Below are 18,766 nucleotides of genomic sequence, written 5' to 3'. Positions count from 1 at the left end.
CGTCTTGACGTGTCATCGGGGACAGTGAGGGAAGTTTCCGATCTTGAAATGTCTCTAGTTTGAAACAGGCTAACGGTGCATGTATTAGACTCAGCTTTATCAAGAATCATGTCCCTGCTGCAGTGTGTCTGCAGATCAACATGCAGTGGAGAAGACACATCGCGGGGCTCGCTTTCAGTATAGTTTTTGTTGTATCATATTTCACTAATAAGGTGAGTTTGAGACGATGCATTTTTCCGTTAACTCCACCTAAAACATCATTTCTCAATCGATTTAAAAAAAAATACATTTTGACTTTTATCCAGGGATTTACTTAAATAGTTTACTATTTCGCAGCATAGAGGTGAAGCAATCGACAGTAACATATTAGTTTTTGCAGTATGAGCCGTATAGAGAGCGTGATTTATTTCCGTGAAAACTGCAGGAAACTGCGATGTAACCCACATTATCAGCAATAACCACGAAGTGAACATGATTAAAGAGCCTTTTCGAATTGCTGTAACCAGTCAGGCAACCCAACAAAGCAGCATTGTTTGCAATTTTCAACTCTTATTTTGGTAGAAACTGATGCAGGAAATGAATAAATTGTAAAAAAGAAATATGCCGAATCGAAGAGTAAAGCCCACATATGCTGTTTTAGTCAGATTGTTTTACAGATGATAAGTGCCTTTGCATTTTCTTTTGGACCCACTAAATTATCCGAATTTTAGAGGAGGTTTGGTGGCAGTGCTCCCAGTGTTCAGTCAGGGTTTCCCACGCAATTATTTGTGGCGACCCGCCACTATTAAAACATGTAATGCACAAGCAGATTTCTTATTTTTGGAGCTGGACCGATTATCAGGAGCACTGTTGAAATTAGGGTTAAAACAGTATGAGATTTTCACGTTATGATAACTGTCTCAGAAAATATTTAGGTTTCACAGTATCATGGTAATACAGAATTATTAGTATTATCAGTCAGTAGACTGTTTAAGGAATGAAAACAGAAGGGTTAGTTTTGGTTGAATAAATGTTCTATCACTATAAACAAAAAAAATTGAAATTAAAGCATATTTTTAAAAAATCCCTCTTTTGAAAACAACTAAACTAAGTGAGGTTCTCTATCCAATTGCATTTCTGAATATAATACTGTAAATGAGCGAATGTACATAGTGTGATAATGTACAATTTCTTATCACAATGTACCTTAACAACAATATATTGCTGAAACTCTAGTTGATATATGTATATATATCGTCCATGATAAGCAAAAGATATAGGTTCATGACTTAAATGATCTTTTTCTCTTTTTTTGCAGTTTGTCCTGTCAGTGTTAAATTTCACCTATCCAACCTTATTTCAAGGGTGAGTATCTGAAGGTAAATACTTTATGTGGAACCTCTCGGTGTGTTTGTATTTTCCAGATCATTGCGGGGTGTGTGCAGGCACTTAAAGGTTAAATAAATAATCTAAATTCAACACTTGAAGTGGTCTTAAAGGGCAATCATTGGCCTTTAATACCATTCCACTTGTGACAAATACATGTTTAAAAATCTTTGCAATGTGTAAATAAATATTAAGTGCATTTGAATCTGCATTTTGATTAACATGGCCTTTTGTGTGCACCCTATAAATGAGTGATGAAAAAAAAAAACAGTTCAACCAAAAAAAAAAATTAACAAAAGTGCTGTTCATTAACATGACTAAAATGCATATTTCCAGATGGCAGACATTTATTGGAGCTACCCTGCTTCTTCTCTCTGGGAAGTTTGGATGGGTGGAAATGAGCCACATCTCCAGGTATTTTTTATATACTACTGTAGGATTCATACTCAAAGTGTTTTTGTTTTTTCTTGCTACCAACACTCTAAAAATAGACTACTTGTTTTAACTAAAAAAGTTGTGTTATAGTGTAATTTAAGAGAGGTTTGGGTAATTTTGTCAGGATTAAACTCCTATTCTCAAATTCAGTCAATTTAAAGATTAAAGGCAGCCCGGACCCTTACTTTTTTTTAAGCTAAGACAATTTGTCTTTACAGAGAATAACCACACATATTATTAAGAGATTTGTTTCATATGTTGTAATGTTTTCAGATCAGCAGCTCTTTCCTGGCTTCCTGGCTCTCTCCTGTTTGTGGGAAACATATATGCTGGTTCCAGGGCCTTATCACGCATAGTATGTCATATAACCTATCAGCCTAAGATCTAGTGTCTTTTCAATTACATAAATATTCAAGCAGATCGTGCAGCTGAGGTGGGATACATCTAACACCCTCATTTTTCTTTTTCTCTGTCCAGGACATTCCTTTTTTCTTCACCCTTCAGAATTCATCTCATGCTGTTAGTTACATAATCTTGAAGGCCGTCCATAGAGAGGTAAGTGCCTGCACCATCTGCGGCGTGTGAGTACGATTATGTGCAGTGCACTCGCTCCCTTTGTACTCCCTCATGTTGCTGTTTTGAAACAAATGGAGCGAAATAAGGCCTAAAGGAGGCAGAGCCACCACCGCTTTATGAGCTTGGGCATACGCTTTATATTGTACAAGCTTTTTATGAGCTGTATGTAATATTCAGAGCATCAATATCGCAGCAAACCACTATTTGCCATGTAAAGATATAGTGGAGGAATGGCGTCCTGAGCAGAGAATGAAATCATGCTACCCTTAAGTGCTCTGTAATCTGAGATTCTCTGTGGTTTGTTGTTGTAAGCACTGTTGCCATTGTTTAGCACTGTTCATGGGGTTAACACAGTTAGCTGCTAGCAGCCAGTTCAGCCCCTTTAATCACCACTATGATATAGCTCAGTCTGTAAAATTACTTTGTTTTCTCTTTCCAATCGACAGAAGATGCAATGGCTGAAATTAATAAGGTTTGTGCCTTTTCCCTGTTCCATTCACCTGTGCAATAGCACAGTAAGTTTTATCAATATGCAGTGCAACTATATAGTTGACTTTTTTGTTGTTGTTGCCAATTTTTCCTATGTAAATTACACACAGGTCGTAGGAGATTGGATAAAACATGAAAATAGAGGATATTTTAGTTCTCTCATGAAAGCAGCATGATTACATAATAGAAATATTAATGGATATGATGTTGATAAAGGTAATACAGAAACTTTTAAAGCACTTTCTTTGTTTCTTTTGTTTTTGATCAGCAATGATAAAAAGTAAAAGGACATACTCAAAAATATGAAGCCCAGAGGTGAAATATTCCTTTTTCATGACTACATCTTTAAATGTTTCTGCTTGTTCTAGCATAAGCTTCATGCTGCTCTCAGCTATCAACCTCCCCCTCCATGATCCTCAGGTAATAATTCATTTCTATCATTTCTACTTGGAAAGGGGAATAAGACTGTTTAAGGGTCATTTGCCAAAACAAATCTACTAATGTTTTAAATGTTTGCATATTTTGCAGTTTGACTACAATGGTTATCTTTGGGCTGTTTGTCATCTGCTCTGTGTCGGTAAGTCCAAGAATATACAAAGATGCTACACTTTTAAATGTATTAGCTCAGGATTTACATAAAGAGAGGAACAATGGCCTGAGAGCTGAGCCACGACGGACACCACAGATGATTAAAGGAAGTGTAATAATCAGTAGAGGCTGATTGTTTAAGTATATTATGTCATTTTTCAGGTGCATACAGGGCGTTTCAAGTTCACTATAAAGCCAGTAATTTAAGGTATGTGGAAGCAAAATGATACATAATAATAGAGAACATATAAACATGTTGATTGAAAGTGTGTTTCTTCCTTATCTAACACAAAGGGCCATGTTTCAGCTTGATAAACCGCTCTGTTAATGGGACCAATTGGAGAAATGCCCTACTTTTTCCACACATACACACCGACTTAGCTTAAAATTTGTTCACTAAAGACACTCATTTTGTTATGTTTTCATTGTAGTGACATTGAACAACAGTGCATTAACTACTTGTTCAGGTAAGAATAAATCTTTCTAAAACTATCGCATACATCACACATCAGTGCCATTTAAAAATTAAAGGCTTTACAATGTCTTAAATAATCTAAACTGATTTTTTTTTCTTACACTACAGCTAAGACCTATATGCACTCATTTTATTATTTACTTCTTTCATTTTAGAAACTAAGTGCCTTTAAGAGAGGTCTACGAAGCTGTTATCTCGATTGAATTTGATGCAACATGCAGATGGTCCGATTGTGTTTATTGCCTTTCCGGGAGCTCTAGAAGGAGTCAAAGTTCACTAGAATATTGAACGGCTGAAAGGCTGGAGGAAGGGCCTATGATTCAAAAGAGGAACGGAGTAAAAAGGGCCTTTACAAGTTAATATGCAGAAATCCAGACATTTTAAACTATATATAAGTAATAGCTTGCTTGCTGGAAAAATCTGAGTTAACTTAAATGCATAACCTCTATGATAAAGTGATTGTAAAAGGGTTTTTTCCTCATGTGCATCCAGAAAAGATGTGGTACTTTTTTTTTTACATCATCATTAGAGTGCATCTTCAGATATTGTCTAATTTAAGCTTTTCCTGCCTTTACAAAACAGTGTTCTGCTGCTGGCCATTGCTGCCCACCCAACAGGTATGATTGATCCTGATGAGATCTCACATATTTCGTAGGTAATGCTAAGATGATAAAAGTTGCATCAACCCAATGTGGCTTCTACAATCAAAAATCTGTGCCTCGCAAACATATTTTTGTACCTCTACAGGTGACCTCATGGGTGCCTTGGAGTTCCCCTCCCTTCAGTCCCATACTTTTCACTGTGGTTGCTGTGCCAGGTGAGACCTTCCAGTTTTTTTAACACACATTTACTTAGTTTACAAAGTTTATATATCAGCCATTAGCCTTTAAGAGTATACATTTTTTATGTCAGAAATAAAACTTTTTCAGCATGATACCTCACCTAATAGTAAATGTTTGTTATATCACAGTGCACTGCTGGGGTTTTTGTTGCTGTTGGCCACAGTCAAACTAAAAAGTGGATTGTCCCTCGAGCACTTCGGGGTCTGGATATTTCTGGCTAAGGTGATTGTTTATCATATTTTTTACTGTTTTTATTGAAATGACCTCTGCTTAACACCAAGTTTTGCATCTCTTTTCTTGCAGGTTACTGCGATATCCCTCTCCCCATTTATGTTTGACATGGACATTAGTATTCCGTCTCTTCTTTGGTAGGTACCTTACACACCTATTTTAGGTATTGAGGTAGGTATTACATATTGCTTAGACTTTTGCAATTCCTTAGAGTTAAAAGCCTTGGACAAAGGCCCTCGGTCCTGTCCACTTGTCTTATTCATTTGTTTCGTGCTTCTTCTCCAGGTGTTTTTAGGTCCTCCTTATCTTGCTTTGCAGGTTCCATGGTAATGCCCGCTTGGTGATTTTTAATGTTTTTAAGTGCGTGGCTCCACTTACTTCTCCTAATTTGAAGTTGTATGGCTTCTTGCTGGGTGCACTCCCATAGGTTGGTGTTTGCAATGGTGTGCCAGTAGATTCCCAGGTGGCATCGGAGGCAGCGTCTGATGAATTTCTGTAGTTTGTTGAGTATTTTGGTAGTAACTTTCCACAATTTTAGTTTTCCACATATTACTTAGTGTGTTGACTCTTGTTCTTGCCTTTCCTATTCTGGCTTTGACATCTTCTCTGTTCCTCTGTCCACAGTAAATATGCTCCCAAGGTATGTAAAGCTGTCTAACTCTTACTAGTTTATGTGCTTTGTACTGCATCTTATGGTGAATGTGTGCAAGTAGTGCTATAACATCAGCAAAATGTAGATCCTTTAGTTGTTTGTCCAGGCTCCATTGAATGCTGGTTCTGTTGTTGTTGATTACTTGGTATATGATCGGGTCCATGCAGAGGAGGAAGACTGAGGGCGAGGGCAAACATTCCTGTTGCATGCCAGTCAGAACCTCAAAGGCTTCTCGTGGGCATCTGTTACGAGGGAACTCAACACTGAGTCTCTTAGAGGGTGCTCTTGACAATACAGATGAACTTTGGTGGGATGCTTTAGTGTGGAATCAGTTTCCAAAATGTCTCAGTTAACAATGTCAAAGGTCATTTAAAATTAATGAAACTGGCATGGACAAGAGAGTTCCTTTCCATAAACTGCTCAATGATGAGGGTGGCAATTTGGTCTTCATAAGTAAGGGTCTATGAAATATGTCGTACTTTTCTTCAGAGTCCATGTTTTTGGTTTTAATGTTTCTGGATTCCGTCTTATGATTTAGGCATGTCTTGTTATCATTAAGTGTCAAATCTTATGACTATAATGGTAGGGAAAAACCTTGATTTTTATAACTTAGATCCACATTTTGGCAAATTCCTGGATGTTCTATGTTTTACAGAGAAAACAAGAAAAACCCACATGATGGTAAACAGTTGTCAGTCAGTTTGTTTTTGTCCTCAGTCTTCCATCCACTGCTTTCTGAAGCCACTCCATTTGACTATAGTCGAGCACCTGCCCTCATATTGAGAGCAGCATTATTCCCTTGAAGTTTCTGCACTCCTTTTTGGTCTCCTCTCTTGGGAATCTTCACGATTTCATGTCCACAGTCCGATGGGACTTCATTTACCTTCTAGATAGCCTTCGTGAGATGGTGAAGCATACTTAAAATTTCAGTGTATAAAATTGAACTGTATTGATCTTTGGGTTTATGGGTTCCCAGCTGATGAGGGCTTGTGGCGTCTTTGGATAGCATGAACCCTACTTCTTCAAGTGTGGTTTTCAAGGCCCAGTACCTCCTCATCTCCTCTATTACTGCCATCTTTCCTCTTGTATCCATGATATTGGTGTTTTGTGTTGCAATGTTGGTAGGTCATCTTGGCGTCAGAAGATTTAGATACACCGTCTGCTTGCGTATTTTTGTATTCATCATCATTTTCTCTTTAGCTTGGGAAATTGAAGAGTCTTCCGTCCCATGACTTTGGTATTGTTTGGTTTTTATCAGTGTTTCCGTAGCATATGTTTCTTACTGGTTGGAGTTGCTAACCCCCCAAACACAATATTCCACCATTTTTGATGTGTTTCTTAGTTGTTTTTTTACCCCCTCCCTTGGCCACTAATCTTCATGATAATGGATTACAATATCACACCAAATGGGGAAAGACAGTCTAAGGTTTATGGACAAACTGTCTTGGTACTGAAAAATATGAATAATATAATGGACGATCAACGAATGTCAGCTCTTCTAGGTTCTATGTGTTTTTCCTTATTATTTTACACTGGTACTACAGGGGTCATTATCCATAAACCATGAATGAATAGTACATTTTGTTTCCTTGTGTTTGGTTTCAGTGTGGTCATCAGTCATGTTGGAGAGGCCCTGCTGGTGTACTCTCAGAGAGACTCACAGCTGTGACGAGGAAATTGCAGCTCGCTAGGTTAATCTACAACTTTCATGCCATAAAGAAATTTCTTTTGTATTTTTGTAATTTCTCATATATGCACTGACAATCTGTTGACCAAATAAAGCTACTTTTGTGTACTTATTGTGCTTGTTTTTTGCTCAAAATAATTTAGTAAACTACAGTGACATTGCAATTCTATTAATTGAGGATGAATGACCGCAGCATTTGAGGTAAAGCAATTGGATTTCTTGTTGATGGAACAACTGAGGCCTTTCATATCCCTTCATATAGACAAATAGTCATTTTTATTTATCCAAACCTACGCAGTCACAGACTGCACATTGACATAATAGACTTGAAACAACAATAACACAAAAAAGACAGGGTCAGCATTCTTAATAAGGTCTACAGGACATTACTGTTCTCAGTGCAATTTAACACAGTGATGAGCTTGCTTTCCATACTCCTCTGGAAAAGGACCAACTCAAACTGTTTTTCTATGGAGAAAAGCACATTTTTAGCTTTCCTGTTGTTTTTTCTTTGGATTTGGGGAGAATAAGGCATTGAGTGGTTGTCTTCTCCGAGTACGTGCCTGGGGAGTCTTCTCCTCTTTGATATAACCTACAAGGAAATTATATCTCAGTATCTATATGTGTTTTTTATGCCTTTTAAGTCAACACGGGGTTTTGTAACACTGATAACATTGGAAGAGTGACAATTTTCGATCTCTGCATGGTAATGTGTTCACGAAAAAGTGAAAATCATTGAATTACCTCTTTCAATGCATGTTTGAGTTGATGGGAATCCAACTTCCCAGAAGTTTTCAGGAGTACATGGAGGAATATACAGAAATCGGTGCCTTGAGCAGGCAGACAACTTTTTCTGCCTTTCCTCCTCTGGTAGATGGGCGTAATACTGTTTGAAATACACATCCTTAAAATAGGTTTCTGTGATGGAACGTGTGTGGTGCTTAGCTTCATTGTCAAAATACTTACAATTTCGCATTCCTTGCAGGTAGTGCCCTTCAGTTTCCTTCTTTCGTCTTTCTTGCGAACCACAGCCACGTGAGCAAATGCTGGACGTCTAATCCAAAGAGAGAAAATGTAGATTGTGGAAAACTGATAATATCTTTGACACTGGAATCCTTCTTTTTTTGTCTGCATACCTTTCTGCTCAAAATACCCCAAAAGACAAAAGCATTGATTCATAAAAAGCAACCAGAACCTGCCGACTGTACGGCTGATGGAGTATTTCTTACCGTGCTTTCTGCCTGTTACTTTGGCTCATGGTGTCTTCATAAGGTTCTTGGTGAACTTAGAGATTAAAAAGAAGGACATGGACACTTTAGTTTTAGGAATACCCAATGTCAAACAGAGAAATACTGGTCAAATAACATGATGACAAACAGTTTCTCTAAATGTAAAAGCTCACCATCTTCATCCTCCTCTTCTCGTTCTTCATCATCATTTTCACCACAGGGCTGGCTCTGGCCTGTGTGTGAATTGTTAAATGACTTGTACTCCCCGTAAGCTGTTGTGTCAAACATCATATCCAAACTGTCATTTGCCTTCTCGCCAATTCCTGGAAAGCACAAAGATATGTTGACATTTTCATGGAAACACATTTGAAATATGCTATTAAATGCTGCGGATAAGACCTGTCAACTTGTGTATGATTTCAGTGTCAATCTAAGCATTTCCATTAGCAATTCTTTTTTTAAAAATGTAGTTTATATTCACCCGACACGCTGTGTCTTTTGTCCTGGGCGTTTTCTCCCCGACACTGGAGTAAACTGTGACTGACCCAAGTGCAGTCGGTATCTACTAATTCTCCGGGACGTTCTTCTTCGTCTTCCTTTTGCTAAAATATAAACTGGTACAGATAAATAGCTCGGTGTAAAAGACACCATCTATCCAACTGGTCAGATATTTGCTAAATAACACTAAAAATCATCAAGGTGAATGAACATTTCTGACATACAACAATAAAGGGCTTTTCTAAATTCATAATGCACTTCAGATCAGCAGGATATACAGTATCTTGATTGCTAAAACAAGGCACAAGAGCCTAGTGACTGTATATATTCAGCCATGCGACTGTACCTCGTGCTCTCTCCACTCGCTGTCATACATGGACAGGGCGAGCGCAGGGTCAATGCTCCATGAGGGCTCCACTCTGTGCTTCCTTTCAGCTGGGAAAGTAGAGTTAGCATTGTCACATTTAATTCAGCAGAGGATAAAGAAATACTTGAACTGGACTAACGTTCAGTCTAAAGTCAGAAAAAGACCATCTTTCACATGTTGCTGTCAAACACAAGACACTCAGAAAACTCACCATCTTTTCCTTCATGTTGGTCATGTGAAGCATTCAGATTCAGCCGGGCGGTTCCTTTCTTCCCAGCACTCTCTTTGTTTGCTTCTCTAACATTTGGCTTCTTGAAAGCAGGACTTATACAGGACACGTCTGGCCTTTGGTTTGAAGTCCCATTTAGTGCTGGCCCCGCCTAAATGTTAAAGGAATCACATGACATTTTAAATCCATATAGAGGAGCTATTCCATCTATACTGCTTATATATTATATGCATTTCTATAAATATAAGAAGTGCCACTAAAAAAGCAGGGGATACAAAGATGCACACTAAATTTGGTCTGAAAATACTGCTGCAATTTATCTTGCTGGGTGGTAGCTTTCCCCCAACACACGTTCATAAAAGCCCTGACGTGACTCTACTCAACTCGACTCACTCTTTTACAAGATTCCAACATGCATTTATGAAAAAAACTTTTTCAAGCCTTTCAGAGACTCATAATAAAGCTTTTTTTCATCCCAAAACTTGCGTTACATTTTTTTAACATATCTGATTAAACTTGATTCAGACATAGTTTCAGATAGTTGGCGTACACGAGGGGAGAGACGGAACCCGGAGAGAAAACAAGAAAAACCCACATGATGGTAAACAAAAAAATTGTCACACGTGGATGCATATTAGAGCTACATTACGTTGACAGCTAAAGGCAATAAAGTCGCTGTCACGTTACAGTACGTGGAGGGTTATCCATGAAAGATAAAAGGAGAAATTTCAATACACCCGACAAAATTTCATGAGTTTTTCAAAGGATTTTAATAATTCCATTACTTGGAGGTTTTCCATAACCCATATCCATAACCATGGGTATAGAGGATAATAGAGGGTGGAGCTGAAACATTGTAGGCTGCTGATTGGTCAAAGAGAATCATTTAAGGCTCAGTAAAAAAAAATGTTTTTCTTCGCCCACTTGCCTGGCATTTTTCAAACATAACTGATTCAAACTCTTTTCAATCACACGTTAGTTGAAAAACAGGGAAAGACTAAACACGGGGAGAAAATGAAGATTCGTACGTAATAAATATCACATCGACGCGAATATGGGCTTTTTTAAGTCGGCAGCTATAAAACTGAGACTTGCTGTTACATTACAGTTTGTGGACAAAATCCACAGAAGATTACTATGACTGATTGGGTACTATCTGCAGTGAAAAACAAAATCAAGGAAAGGACCTGGTACCACAGTGAGTCAAGCCGAAGTGAAGCATGCAGTGCAAATGAGACATTACCTTTCCGTCCAGCAGCTGCTTGCTGAAGCTTTGATTGCTTATAGATGCAGAGGCTTGTTTGATCAGGTCAGGTTGCTTGTGTTTGCCTTCCTTCTGTTTGTCCACCCCTTCCTGGATTTCTTGTTTGTCCTCCTCTTGCACCTCCTGCTCAGTTTCCTCCTTCTTGCGCTTTGCTTTGTTAACGGAGCCATCCTCTGAAAACCTTTTGACACGTGGGAGAAGTGATGGGGATGTTTCTGTGGTGGATTCTGGACTGTGGAGCAGTGTGGATGAAGGGGTGGAGCGGTAAGGTCTTCAGGCAGGGAAACAAACATGGTTGTGTTATTGGAATGTCTTTTGCTTGATTGAATGAAAGACAAAATTCAGTCAAAATAATCGGGAAACGTCTATATGGGACAAACCCTTCCGACTTGTGGTATTACTGGTACTGTAGTTATGAAATTTGACTTAAAGCAGTCCACGTGTTTCTTTAGGACAATTCATAATTCACTGCTGTCTGCAACTGTGTCCATTTTGACAAGCCAAAGTTGTCAAAGTCTTGATTTACAACCCATGATACTGTCACAATCGTCAGCCAATGAATTTGCACCAACTGTTATCATCCTTACTTCAAACGAGAGACACACTTCCAGGGAGATCTTGAGCTACTCTGCTGGCCTGCAGCTGTGTCAGTTTTCTAAGGAGAGATGACAAGGAAAAGGAGCTAAGGAGCTAAATTGCTCAATTCACAAAATGAATTTTTGGCAAAATCTCTTTCATACAGACTTTACAGCAGTGTGAACTCAACTTACCATGTCAGGCTTGTCAATAAGTTCAAGCCCACAAGTTTCTGCAACTGCTTCTTCCAGGTATGGATTCACATCATCTGAAACAAGACAGACCCAACAACAACTTCACACACCTCACAGCTGTGATCAGAAACTTTACACATGACAACCGGAAATGTTCAATTGTGAGCACTTGAGGACAGGTGGAAAAAATTCTCAGTAAATTATGGAGAAAAACTGTATATGCAAAACTGTATATCCTGGGTTCAACCATTGATCTTAAGGACTCTGACTTGTCCTATTTTTAGAAGAGATGGATTCGCTTGGCTTTCACAACACTTAAAGGGATACTAATGAGGCACTGGAAGAAAAACACCCACCCCCATATGAAGAATGGACTATGACAATGGACTGTGTACTCTCTATTGAACAAACTTGATGAGTAAATACATACATGGCGCTCTTTCACTTGCTGGCTACATTCAATTTAGGGACGAATGCAATAATCTAATGCAACTGAAAGATGGCTGGGTTTAACCTTGAAGATGATGTCAGTGTGTGAGTGTATGTGTAAGCATTACTATTTTAAGGCCTTATTTCTAGGTTACTAAATTCAATGACTATTAAGAGAAGGATCCTCAGGAACCCTGCAAGATTAGTGTCAAAAATTCAGCATTCAACCAAATGTCTCCCCTTTTAAGTCATAGTGTTGAATAATAGCCTGAAAAGTGTTCTTCCAAATCATCATGTCATGGTGAAGTTGACCTTGACCTCCTGGACATTTAAGGTAATCACTTCATTATTTTATCCTCTTAGACAGTAGTGCCAAATTTAAAGAAATACCCTTAATGTGTTCATGAGAATGGGACAGACGGACAACACAAGAACATGATGCTTCTGGCCTTGACTGACACCCACACAGAGGCATAAAAACTACACTAATTATGATAATGTCTACTATCACTGCTTTCTATGCTGCTTTCTGTCGCATGGATTGCTCTGAAAGAGGCGGTTTGTTCTGTTCTTTTGAGTTTTCATTATCCAGTCTTCTGAGTAGAGCGTTTAATCGGAGACTTTAGGGTTAATTTACAGCAACCCCTCCCTCCGTGCAGTCCCGTTGTGTGAATTAGTCTGATATGAGGGGTGTGTTAGTGTAGATAAATACTGCCCAGTGCTCAAAAAGGGAGTAACAGTGCTTACTTGAGAGTTGGGATGCATCCAGTTCACAAGTGTTGGGCACAAGAACTTGCACTCTTCCAGGATTCTTTGTAGCGTCCACAGGCTCCTTATCCAGTACTTTAAAAAAAAAAACAACAACACACATAAGAAGACTTATGGCCTTCAGTAAAATTCTTCAAATAACAGAAATTAATATTAAAAAAATCTAAAAGTGGCTTCAAGCATACTGACCACTAAAGAGAGACTTGTTAGACTGTGGTAGAGGCATCTCTGCATAGCGAACATGCTTCATTTTCCCGCCATCTTTTCTTTTCTTTAGTTTGTTTGTGACGGGCAGCGAGCTTGGCAGGATCGGTGAGTCTGGGATGATGCCTTCCTCTTGTTCAGGGGATGAGGCCTGCTGGGGCTCCAAGCTAAAAAAAACAACCCAAAAAATAAAAATAAAAACACCTGCAATGTGAAACTGGGAAATGACACTTTAAAACTCATTCCTGCACAGAACACCAGAACACTAAACTGGAGCTATGAACCTGTCCTGTCATAGAAATTTGTGGAGGAAACATGCATGCAAAGCAGAAGTGAAACCCCTGTGATGTATGTTTTGACTGCAACACTTCTAGTATTTACAGGAACACAGCTGCTGTGTTGCATTTATTTCAACATTTGTATTATGTCAAAGAAAACATGTTGACAAATCATGACTGTGACACAATAAGAGTCTTACCGAAACATCTTTAATTTTTGTAGTTCAGCATGTAGTTTCCTGTTTTCATCCTCAAGGCATTTTTTTTCATTCTCTGGGGAAAAAAAAACAAACATTACAATTTATAACATTTTGCTCTTCAACATGCCAGTGGCCATATCTTGTGGTACATGGCTATTGTCAGAATAGACTTATAATGTAAAATAAAACATGCCATGGATTCTCAAGACTGTTCATGAGTCTACAGCCAGGCTAGCTGTCTGCTAACACTTGCTACTTAATGCTAAAAACAAAGCGTAGCTGAGGCTGATGGGATTGCTATAAGTTTTGCATGGAATTGCTCAAATTAAAATGATAATTTTATGATGATGGCACCAGAGGAAAAGTGAAGGGATCAACAAAGTTATTTGGACTCTCCGTCTGGGTTAACAATGTCTGTCCAAACTTTGGTGCAAATCCATTAAGTGTATGTTTAGCTGTTTCTTAGAATAAATTTTTAAAAAACAACCCAAAAAAACTTGTTGGTGGCACTACAAGAAAATTCAAGCGATCGGTTAAATCATTAGAAAGTCATCCTTTAGGTGCCATATCTGTTGACACAAAATTTAATGGCAATCCATGGTAGACCAACTGATGTTTCCATCTCTAGACGAAAACTCCTAAACGAAAAACCCCAGCCTAAAAAAATCCTGTGGGCTAAATGTTGAAAAGAAAAGGCCAGTTAAGGGTATTATTAACATTGTATTAAAGAGGCATTCTGTCAGAAATGAATCCCTTTCTGACCTCAGCCTTTTTGATTTGAACAGATTATTAACTACATATGTGTTTTGGGGGAGTTTTTCCTTAGTCGATGTGAGGGTCTAAGGACAGAGGGATGTCGTATGCTGTAAAGCCCTCTGAGGCAAACTGTGATTTGTGATAATTTGCTTTATAAATAAGATTGACTTGATTGAAATTAACTTGACAATATGAACTGATATTAGATAGTGTAACAACGTGGTTTGATTAACCAGAATGACCAACCATTCGAGGCCCCCTTAAAGGTCGCTCATGTGATATCCATCCTTACTTAAGCTACAAATATCTTCTACAAAAAAAACAAATAAAAACAAAAACAAGAACAAACAAACAAAAAATGATTCTCTGATTATCTGCAAGCTTGCAAGCAAGGTTAAATAAATTACCTAAATTTCATTACTTCTGGTCAAAATTAGGGAAAATTAGGTTTTTATTTTAATTCTTCACTTGCAAAAATGTTTTAACTCAGATTTCCTTTTTTTAAGATTATTTTGTGGCTTTTGCCTTCATTACATATAGGACAGCATAAGTGTGAAAGGGGGAGAGAGGAGTGACGTGCAGCAGCAAAAGGCTGCAGGGTGGGGTCGAATCCATGGCTGCTGCTGCAAGGACACCGCCTCTGTACATAGGGTGCCTGCTCTGCCAGGTGAGCTCCTGGGTGCTCCAGATTTTTTTCCGTTTTTTCAGACCAATGAGTCTCTGGCTCCCTGAACCATGACAGAGCCTTTGATTTCTTCAAATATCAGGACACTGTCTTAAACTGTGAGGGGTTCTTTCATTTTATATTTGTTGCACAGAAGAACTGCCATGACCTTTGTCCTGATTATGGGCTTAAAGTAATAAAGATTCCTTGTGCCAGGTAAAGTTAAATGCAGTTTGAGAAACTCATTCTCACGAAGCCTTTGGGATACTGATAAGTATTCCACTTCAACAATGGAGATGTTGCCCATAGCAAAGAGGTGCAATTGATGTGGAGTTTATATATTATATATATATTTGGTGCTGAAATTGGCATTTTCTGTTATCTGTTGTAAACGGCTGACCTAAAATTTTCAAAGTGCTTCAAGCATCTGGACTGTCTGTGAGCAGAATGTAAATGTGTTGTTTTTCACAACAGGGAGGGGGGGTTAGCTGCAGCTCATCACTTCCTTTATCTGACTGGAAAAATAAGCATAATGATTGAACTCACTCAGTTTGGCGATGAGGCACAAATTCTGATCCTGGTTATTTTTCAGGTTTTCCTCTAAGATGGCACATCGATCACACTCTCCTGCATGGAGCCTGGAAACAGAGAACAAAAGCTGCTGAACTTTGTTACGCTTTCTTTTATTTTTCCAAACAAAGACAGCCTGCAATGTGGAGGGAGTTACCTTTCCTCCAGGAGACTGATGGCATCCTGCAGGGTTTTGTTTTGCTCCTTTAGCTGCTGCGTGCGATTGTAAAACACCTCAAGTCTCTTAGCGTCTCTGTAGAAAACAAAAGAATTGACAGTTAACTAATGGAGTCACGATTATTTGTAAATATTTACCAATGATTTTCTAAAGCCAGGGTCAAAAACACTCATGTTATCATCATTTTTGTATTTAAAAGGAAGTGACACAGTATACTCACAAACAACGCTCATTTTTCAACTTGATCACTTTAGCCTCCAATTCTAAAAACAGCAAGCAGATGCAACGTTGAAGAATGTGAAACAAAAGCAAAAAAATAAAAAAAGACGTCATTTTTCAGTATGTGACTTTAGTTTAACCTACAGAAACAATAAATTCTATTTATGTCTACATAAATCATGGTTCAGTTACCTTGAAGTGCATTCTGGTGGCACTCTCCGAGCTGCCTCCATAAATCTTCAAAGAGGTCAGCTGGTTTGGGTGTTCCTCTGCTCTGTCCCGGGCTGCTCATCCTCCATTCACTGATAAATCCAAACTAACCCTCCGAAACTACCGACCTGCCAACACTGCCTGGAAAGAAAAATCTTCATCATATATATTGTTGGGACAGTTACTTTTGAAATGTAGTAGGTTACAGATGACTAGCTGGTCTGTTAAAAATGTAATAAATAATTTAACTATTTTAATTCATAGATAAAAGTTTTGTCATTTCTGACATTTGATGACTTTTTAATTATGTGTTAATTTTTTAAAAACTGGGCAATAAAGCTGAAAATGTCTGGAAATAGATTAAAAGAAAGCATTTCCGCAAAGGGTAAAGATGTGAAGCAACATGAGAAATATTATATTCTACATATAAACATTTTACTAAAAATAAAATCGTCGGATGTAACCCCTCTATTCACCAACACTCTGATAAATAACCTTAATTTAGTGACACGTTTTTTCTCTCAGTAACTGTAAGTGATTAAAAATTGACTGATTTTCTAAATTAATTACATTCACGTATCTATATGTAACTATGCTGAAGGGTAACTAGTTACATGTAACAAAGGTTAGTTTCTCCCAAGCACTCATATTTCTGTATTAATTTATGAAAAGAAGCACGGACATGTTGGTCTCTCAATGTTAAACACTGACCACTAACCGAGCTACAACCACAGCCTTTTTTTTGTTGTTGTTGTTAGTATTGTCAACCCAGCCATAACTGTTTATGATAAACGTTAACACGATTTTGGGTGAATATCCATCATACTCCTTTTCCTTTCTTGTGTACTCGCCATCCCTCTTTTACTATAACAGAATCTGACAACAATGAGGCTTTATGGAAAACACTGAAAGTAAGTTATAACTCATAGCTAACTAGCTAACGTTAGCGTTAAATGTGCTAATGAGAGAAGTTCGCATTAAGGTTTAAATGTCTGCTCGGAGGCAAAGTACAGATCACACTCGACATTTGCTGGCATTGCTTAACATATTTTGAACCTGAAAACACTTTCACACAACACTGAATTATTCATAGTCGTCTGCTAATCAAGCAGCACGCTTTTACGTTATGCGCATTTAAACGCTACTTAGCCTGAGTCTGTTAACACAACAGCACCGACGTTTTCTCGATGTCGTAACATTTCACGACAACAACGGCTGTCTTACGTTTTTAAAAAGAGGAACACTCACACAGACGAGTCTGAGGAAAGCGTACAAGTTGACAGGGGATGATATTGTTAAGCTGACATATCCGTGTGGAGTTTTTTCATGTTGACAACAACAAAACAAAATCCAAATTCGCGCGCCGAATTGCATGATGGGAAGTCTTCTTCTTCTTCTTCTGCTGCTGTTGCTAATCTGGAATCTTGGACGCCCCCTGCTGTTCAGACTTTACTATACTTTACTGTACTACTACAACCAGTGCACTAGAATAAACAACTCTTAAAGGGCTCTGACTGCAACTATAAGAAGCAATTCTGAGCAGTTTGGGCAAAATTTCATCTTTTTATTTTTTATTTACCGTTTGTGGAGCTTGTTCTGTGCAACAGACCATCGAGGACGTTAGATGACATATTTTGAAATATATGTTTTTCAAGAAATAATGGTCACCTTAAAAAAAAATCTCAAAGATGTAATGGTTGTTTTTTTAAAGCAATGATAATTAATTGATTTTTAAGATAGACCAGATGATGCTGCTTGGTAAAATTTTAATCAAGCCTACACAAATCCAAACTTGCCAAAGCATCCCTGTGTAACAGTTTAGCTACATTATTGAAAACAACTATTTGGACATGTGTCAGCTACATTATGGTAAACTGCCATTTTCTCCCCATAATGTTAAATTCATTTTTTTGGCAATATGTGGAATCTATATTGGACTTTGTACAATTTACTTAATTAAAAACAAACAAACAAAAAAAACCCAATATTTGACATGTTACTTGATTTATAGTTGTTGTATATTTCTTTCTATTAAGTTAACTAAGGGGAAAGAAGCATTAAAGAAGTTTGTCACTCCAGCTGCACATAATTACAGCACCCCACATTTATTTGGCTAAAAATAAAGCCAAAATGACCAAAGCAGAAACTAGTAAAAGGTGACAAGAAATTTACCTTAAAAATGTGTTTTTAAAAAAGAGGATATAATTATCACAAAAATACAGAAAAGCTTTACAATAACTATATTTATAACTATAGTAATTCTTATAGTATAGTATAATATATAGTATATTTACCATAACGGTACAGATAAAATTAACAAAATATATGAAATAAAGAAATACAATTTTGGCAGTTTTTTATTTTTGTTTTTTTGTTTGTTTCTTTTGCCTAATTTAAAGGTGATTTTATTGCAACTTTTTTGTGGCAATTTCTGGGCCAAAACTTGTTAAGTTGCTCATTGCCTTCTTCCCATGTTTGACTATGTGTTTGAAAGAAATCAAACCAGTATCTCCAAAATTACACCACTCATCGTAACCAGAAACTGTAAAATTTGGTTCATTATGGTAAAGGGAGGGTCATGATTTTTCCCCGA

At 37.7% G+C, this 18,766-nt stretch overlaps 2 protein-coding genes across 7 annotated transcripts; one reads left to right on the top strand and one right to left on the bottom strand.

Annotated features, from left to right (window-relative positions):
* The first annotated feature begins 4 nt into the window (after positions 1 to 4).
* On the top strand, positions 5 to 7,448 carry slc35d4 (solute carrier family 35 member D4). 5 transcript variants are annotated; one of them, XR_015775395.1, is made up of 17 exons: positions 5 to 212; positions 1,298 to 1,344; positions 1,702 to 1,779; positions 2,074 to 2,155; positions 2,278 to 2,355; positions 2,823 to 2,848; positions 3,234 to 3,285; positions 3,394 to 3,442; positions 3,616 to 3,661; positions 3,885 to 3,920; positions 4,511 to 4,545; positions 4,676 to 4,745; positions 4,899 to 4,992; positions 5,074 to 5,138; positions 5,287 to 5,428; positions 5,626 to 5,641; positions 7,259 to 7,448. XR_015775395.1 is itself a non-coding variant. In XM_042510462.2 (16 exons), exons 1-16 carry the CDS (start codon positions 141 to 143, stop codon positions 7,412 to 7,414), a joined length of 1,002 nt encoding a protein of 333 aa, XP_042366396.1. In that variant the 5' UTR covers positions 5 to 140; the 3' UTR covers positions 7,415 to 7,448. The 5 variants fall into 5 exon arrangements, 3 of the variants coding, with proteins under 3 accessions (XP_042366396.1, XP_042366398.1, XP_087928273.1); XR_015775394.1 differs by having other exon boundaries at positions 5,287 to 5,641; XM_042510462.2 differs by lacking the exon at positions 5,287 to 5,428.
* A 149-nt stretch (positions 7,449 to 7,597) lies between these two features.
* On the bottom strand, positions 7,598 to 17,575 carry rbbp8 (retinoblastoma binding protein 8). 2 transcript variants are annotated; one of them, XM_042510628.2, is made up of 19 exons: positions 17,422 to 17,575; positions 16,156 to 16,314; positions 15,965 to 16,007; positions 15,724 to 15,819; positions 15,543 to 15,634; positions 13,577 to 13,649; positions 13,084 to 13,265; positions 12,874 to 12,969; positions 11,698 to 11,771; positions 11,515 to 11,582; positions 10,907 to 11,198; positions 9,646 to 9,814; positions 9,414 to 9,502; positions 9,051 to 9,171; positions 8,743 to 8,892; positions 8,570 to 8,624; positions 8,307 to 8,394; positions 8,085 to 8,226; positions 7,598 to 7,932 (listed from the first exon to the last, which is right to left on the bottom strand). In XM_042510628.2, exons 2-19 carry the CDS (start codon positions 16,253 to 16,255, stop codon positions 7,829 to 7,831), a joined length of 2,034 nt encoding a protein of 677 aa, XP_042366562.2. In that variant the 5' UTR covers positions 16,256 to 16,314; positions 17,422 to 17,575; the 3' UTR covers positions 7,598 to 7,828. The 2 variants fall into 2 exon arrangements, with proteins under 2 accessions (XP_042366562.2, XP_042366563.2); XM_042510629.2 differs by having other exon boundaries at positions 16,156 to 16,310; positions 17,422 to 17,574.
* Between the last annotated feature and the right edge of the window lie 1,191 nt (positions 17,576 to 18,766).

Source organism: Plectropomus leopardus, chromosome 21 (genome assembly GCF_026936395.1).
Source record: "Plectropomus leopardus strain MGB_pleo_1.0 chromosome 21, ASM2693639v1, whole genome shotgun sequence".
Classification (NCBI taxonomy): domain Eukaryota; kingdom Metazoa; phylum Chordata; class Actinopteri; order Perciformes; family Serranidae; genus Plectropomus; species Plectropomus leopardus.
Note: the sequence above shows the minus strand (reverse complement) of the source record. Positions and strands in the feature narration are given on the sequence as shown.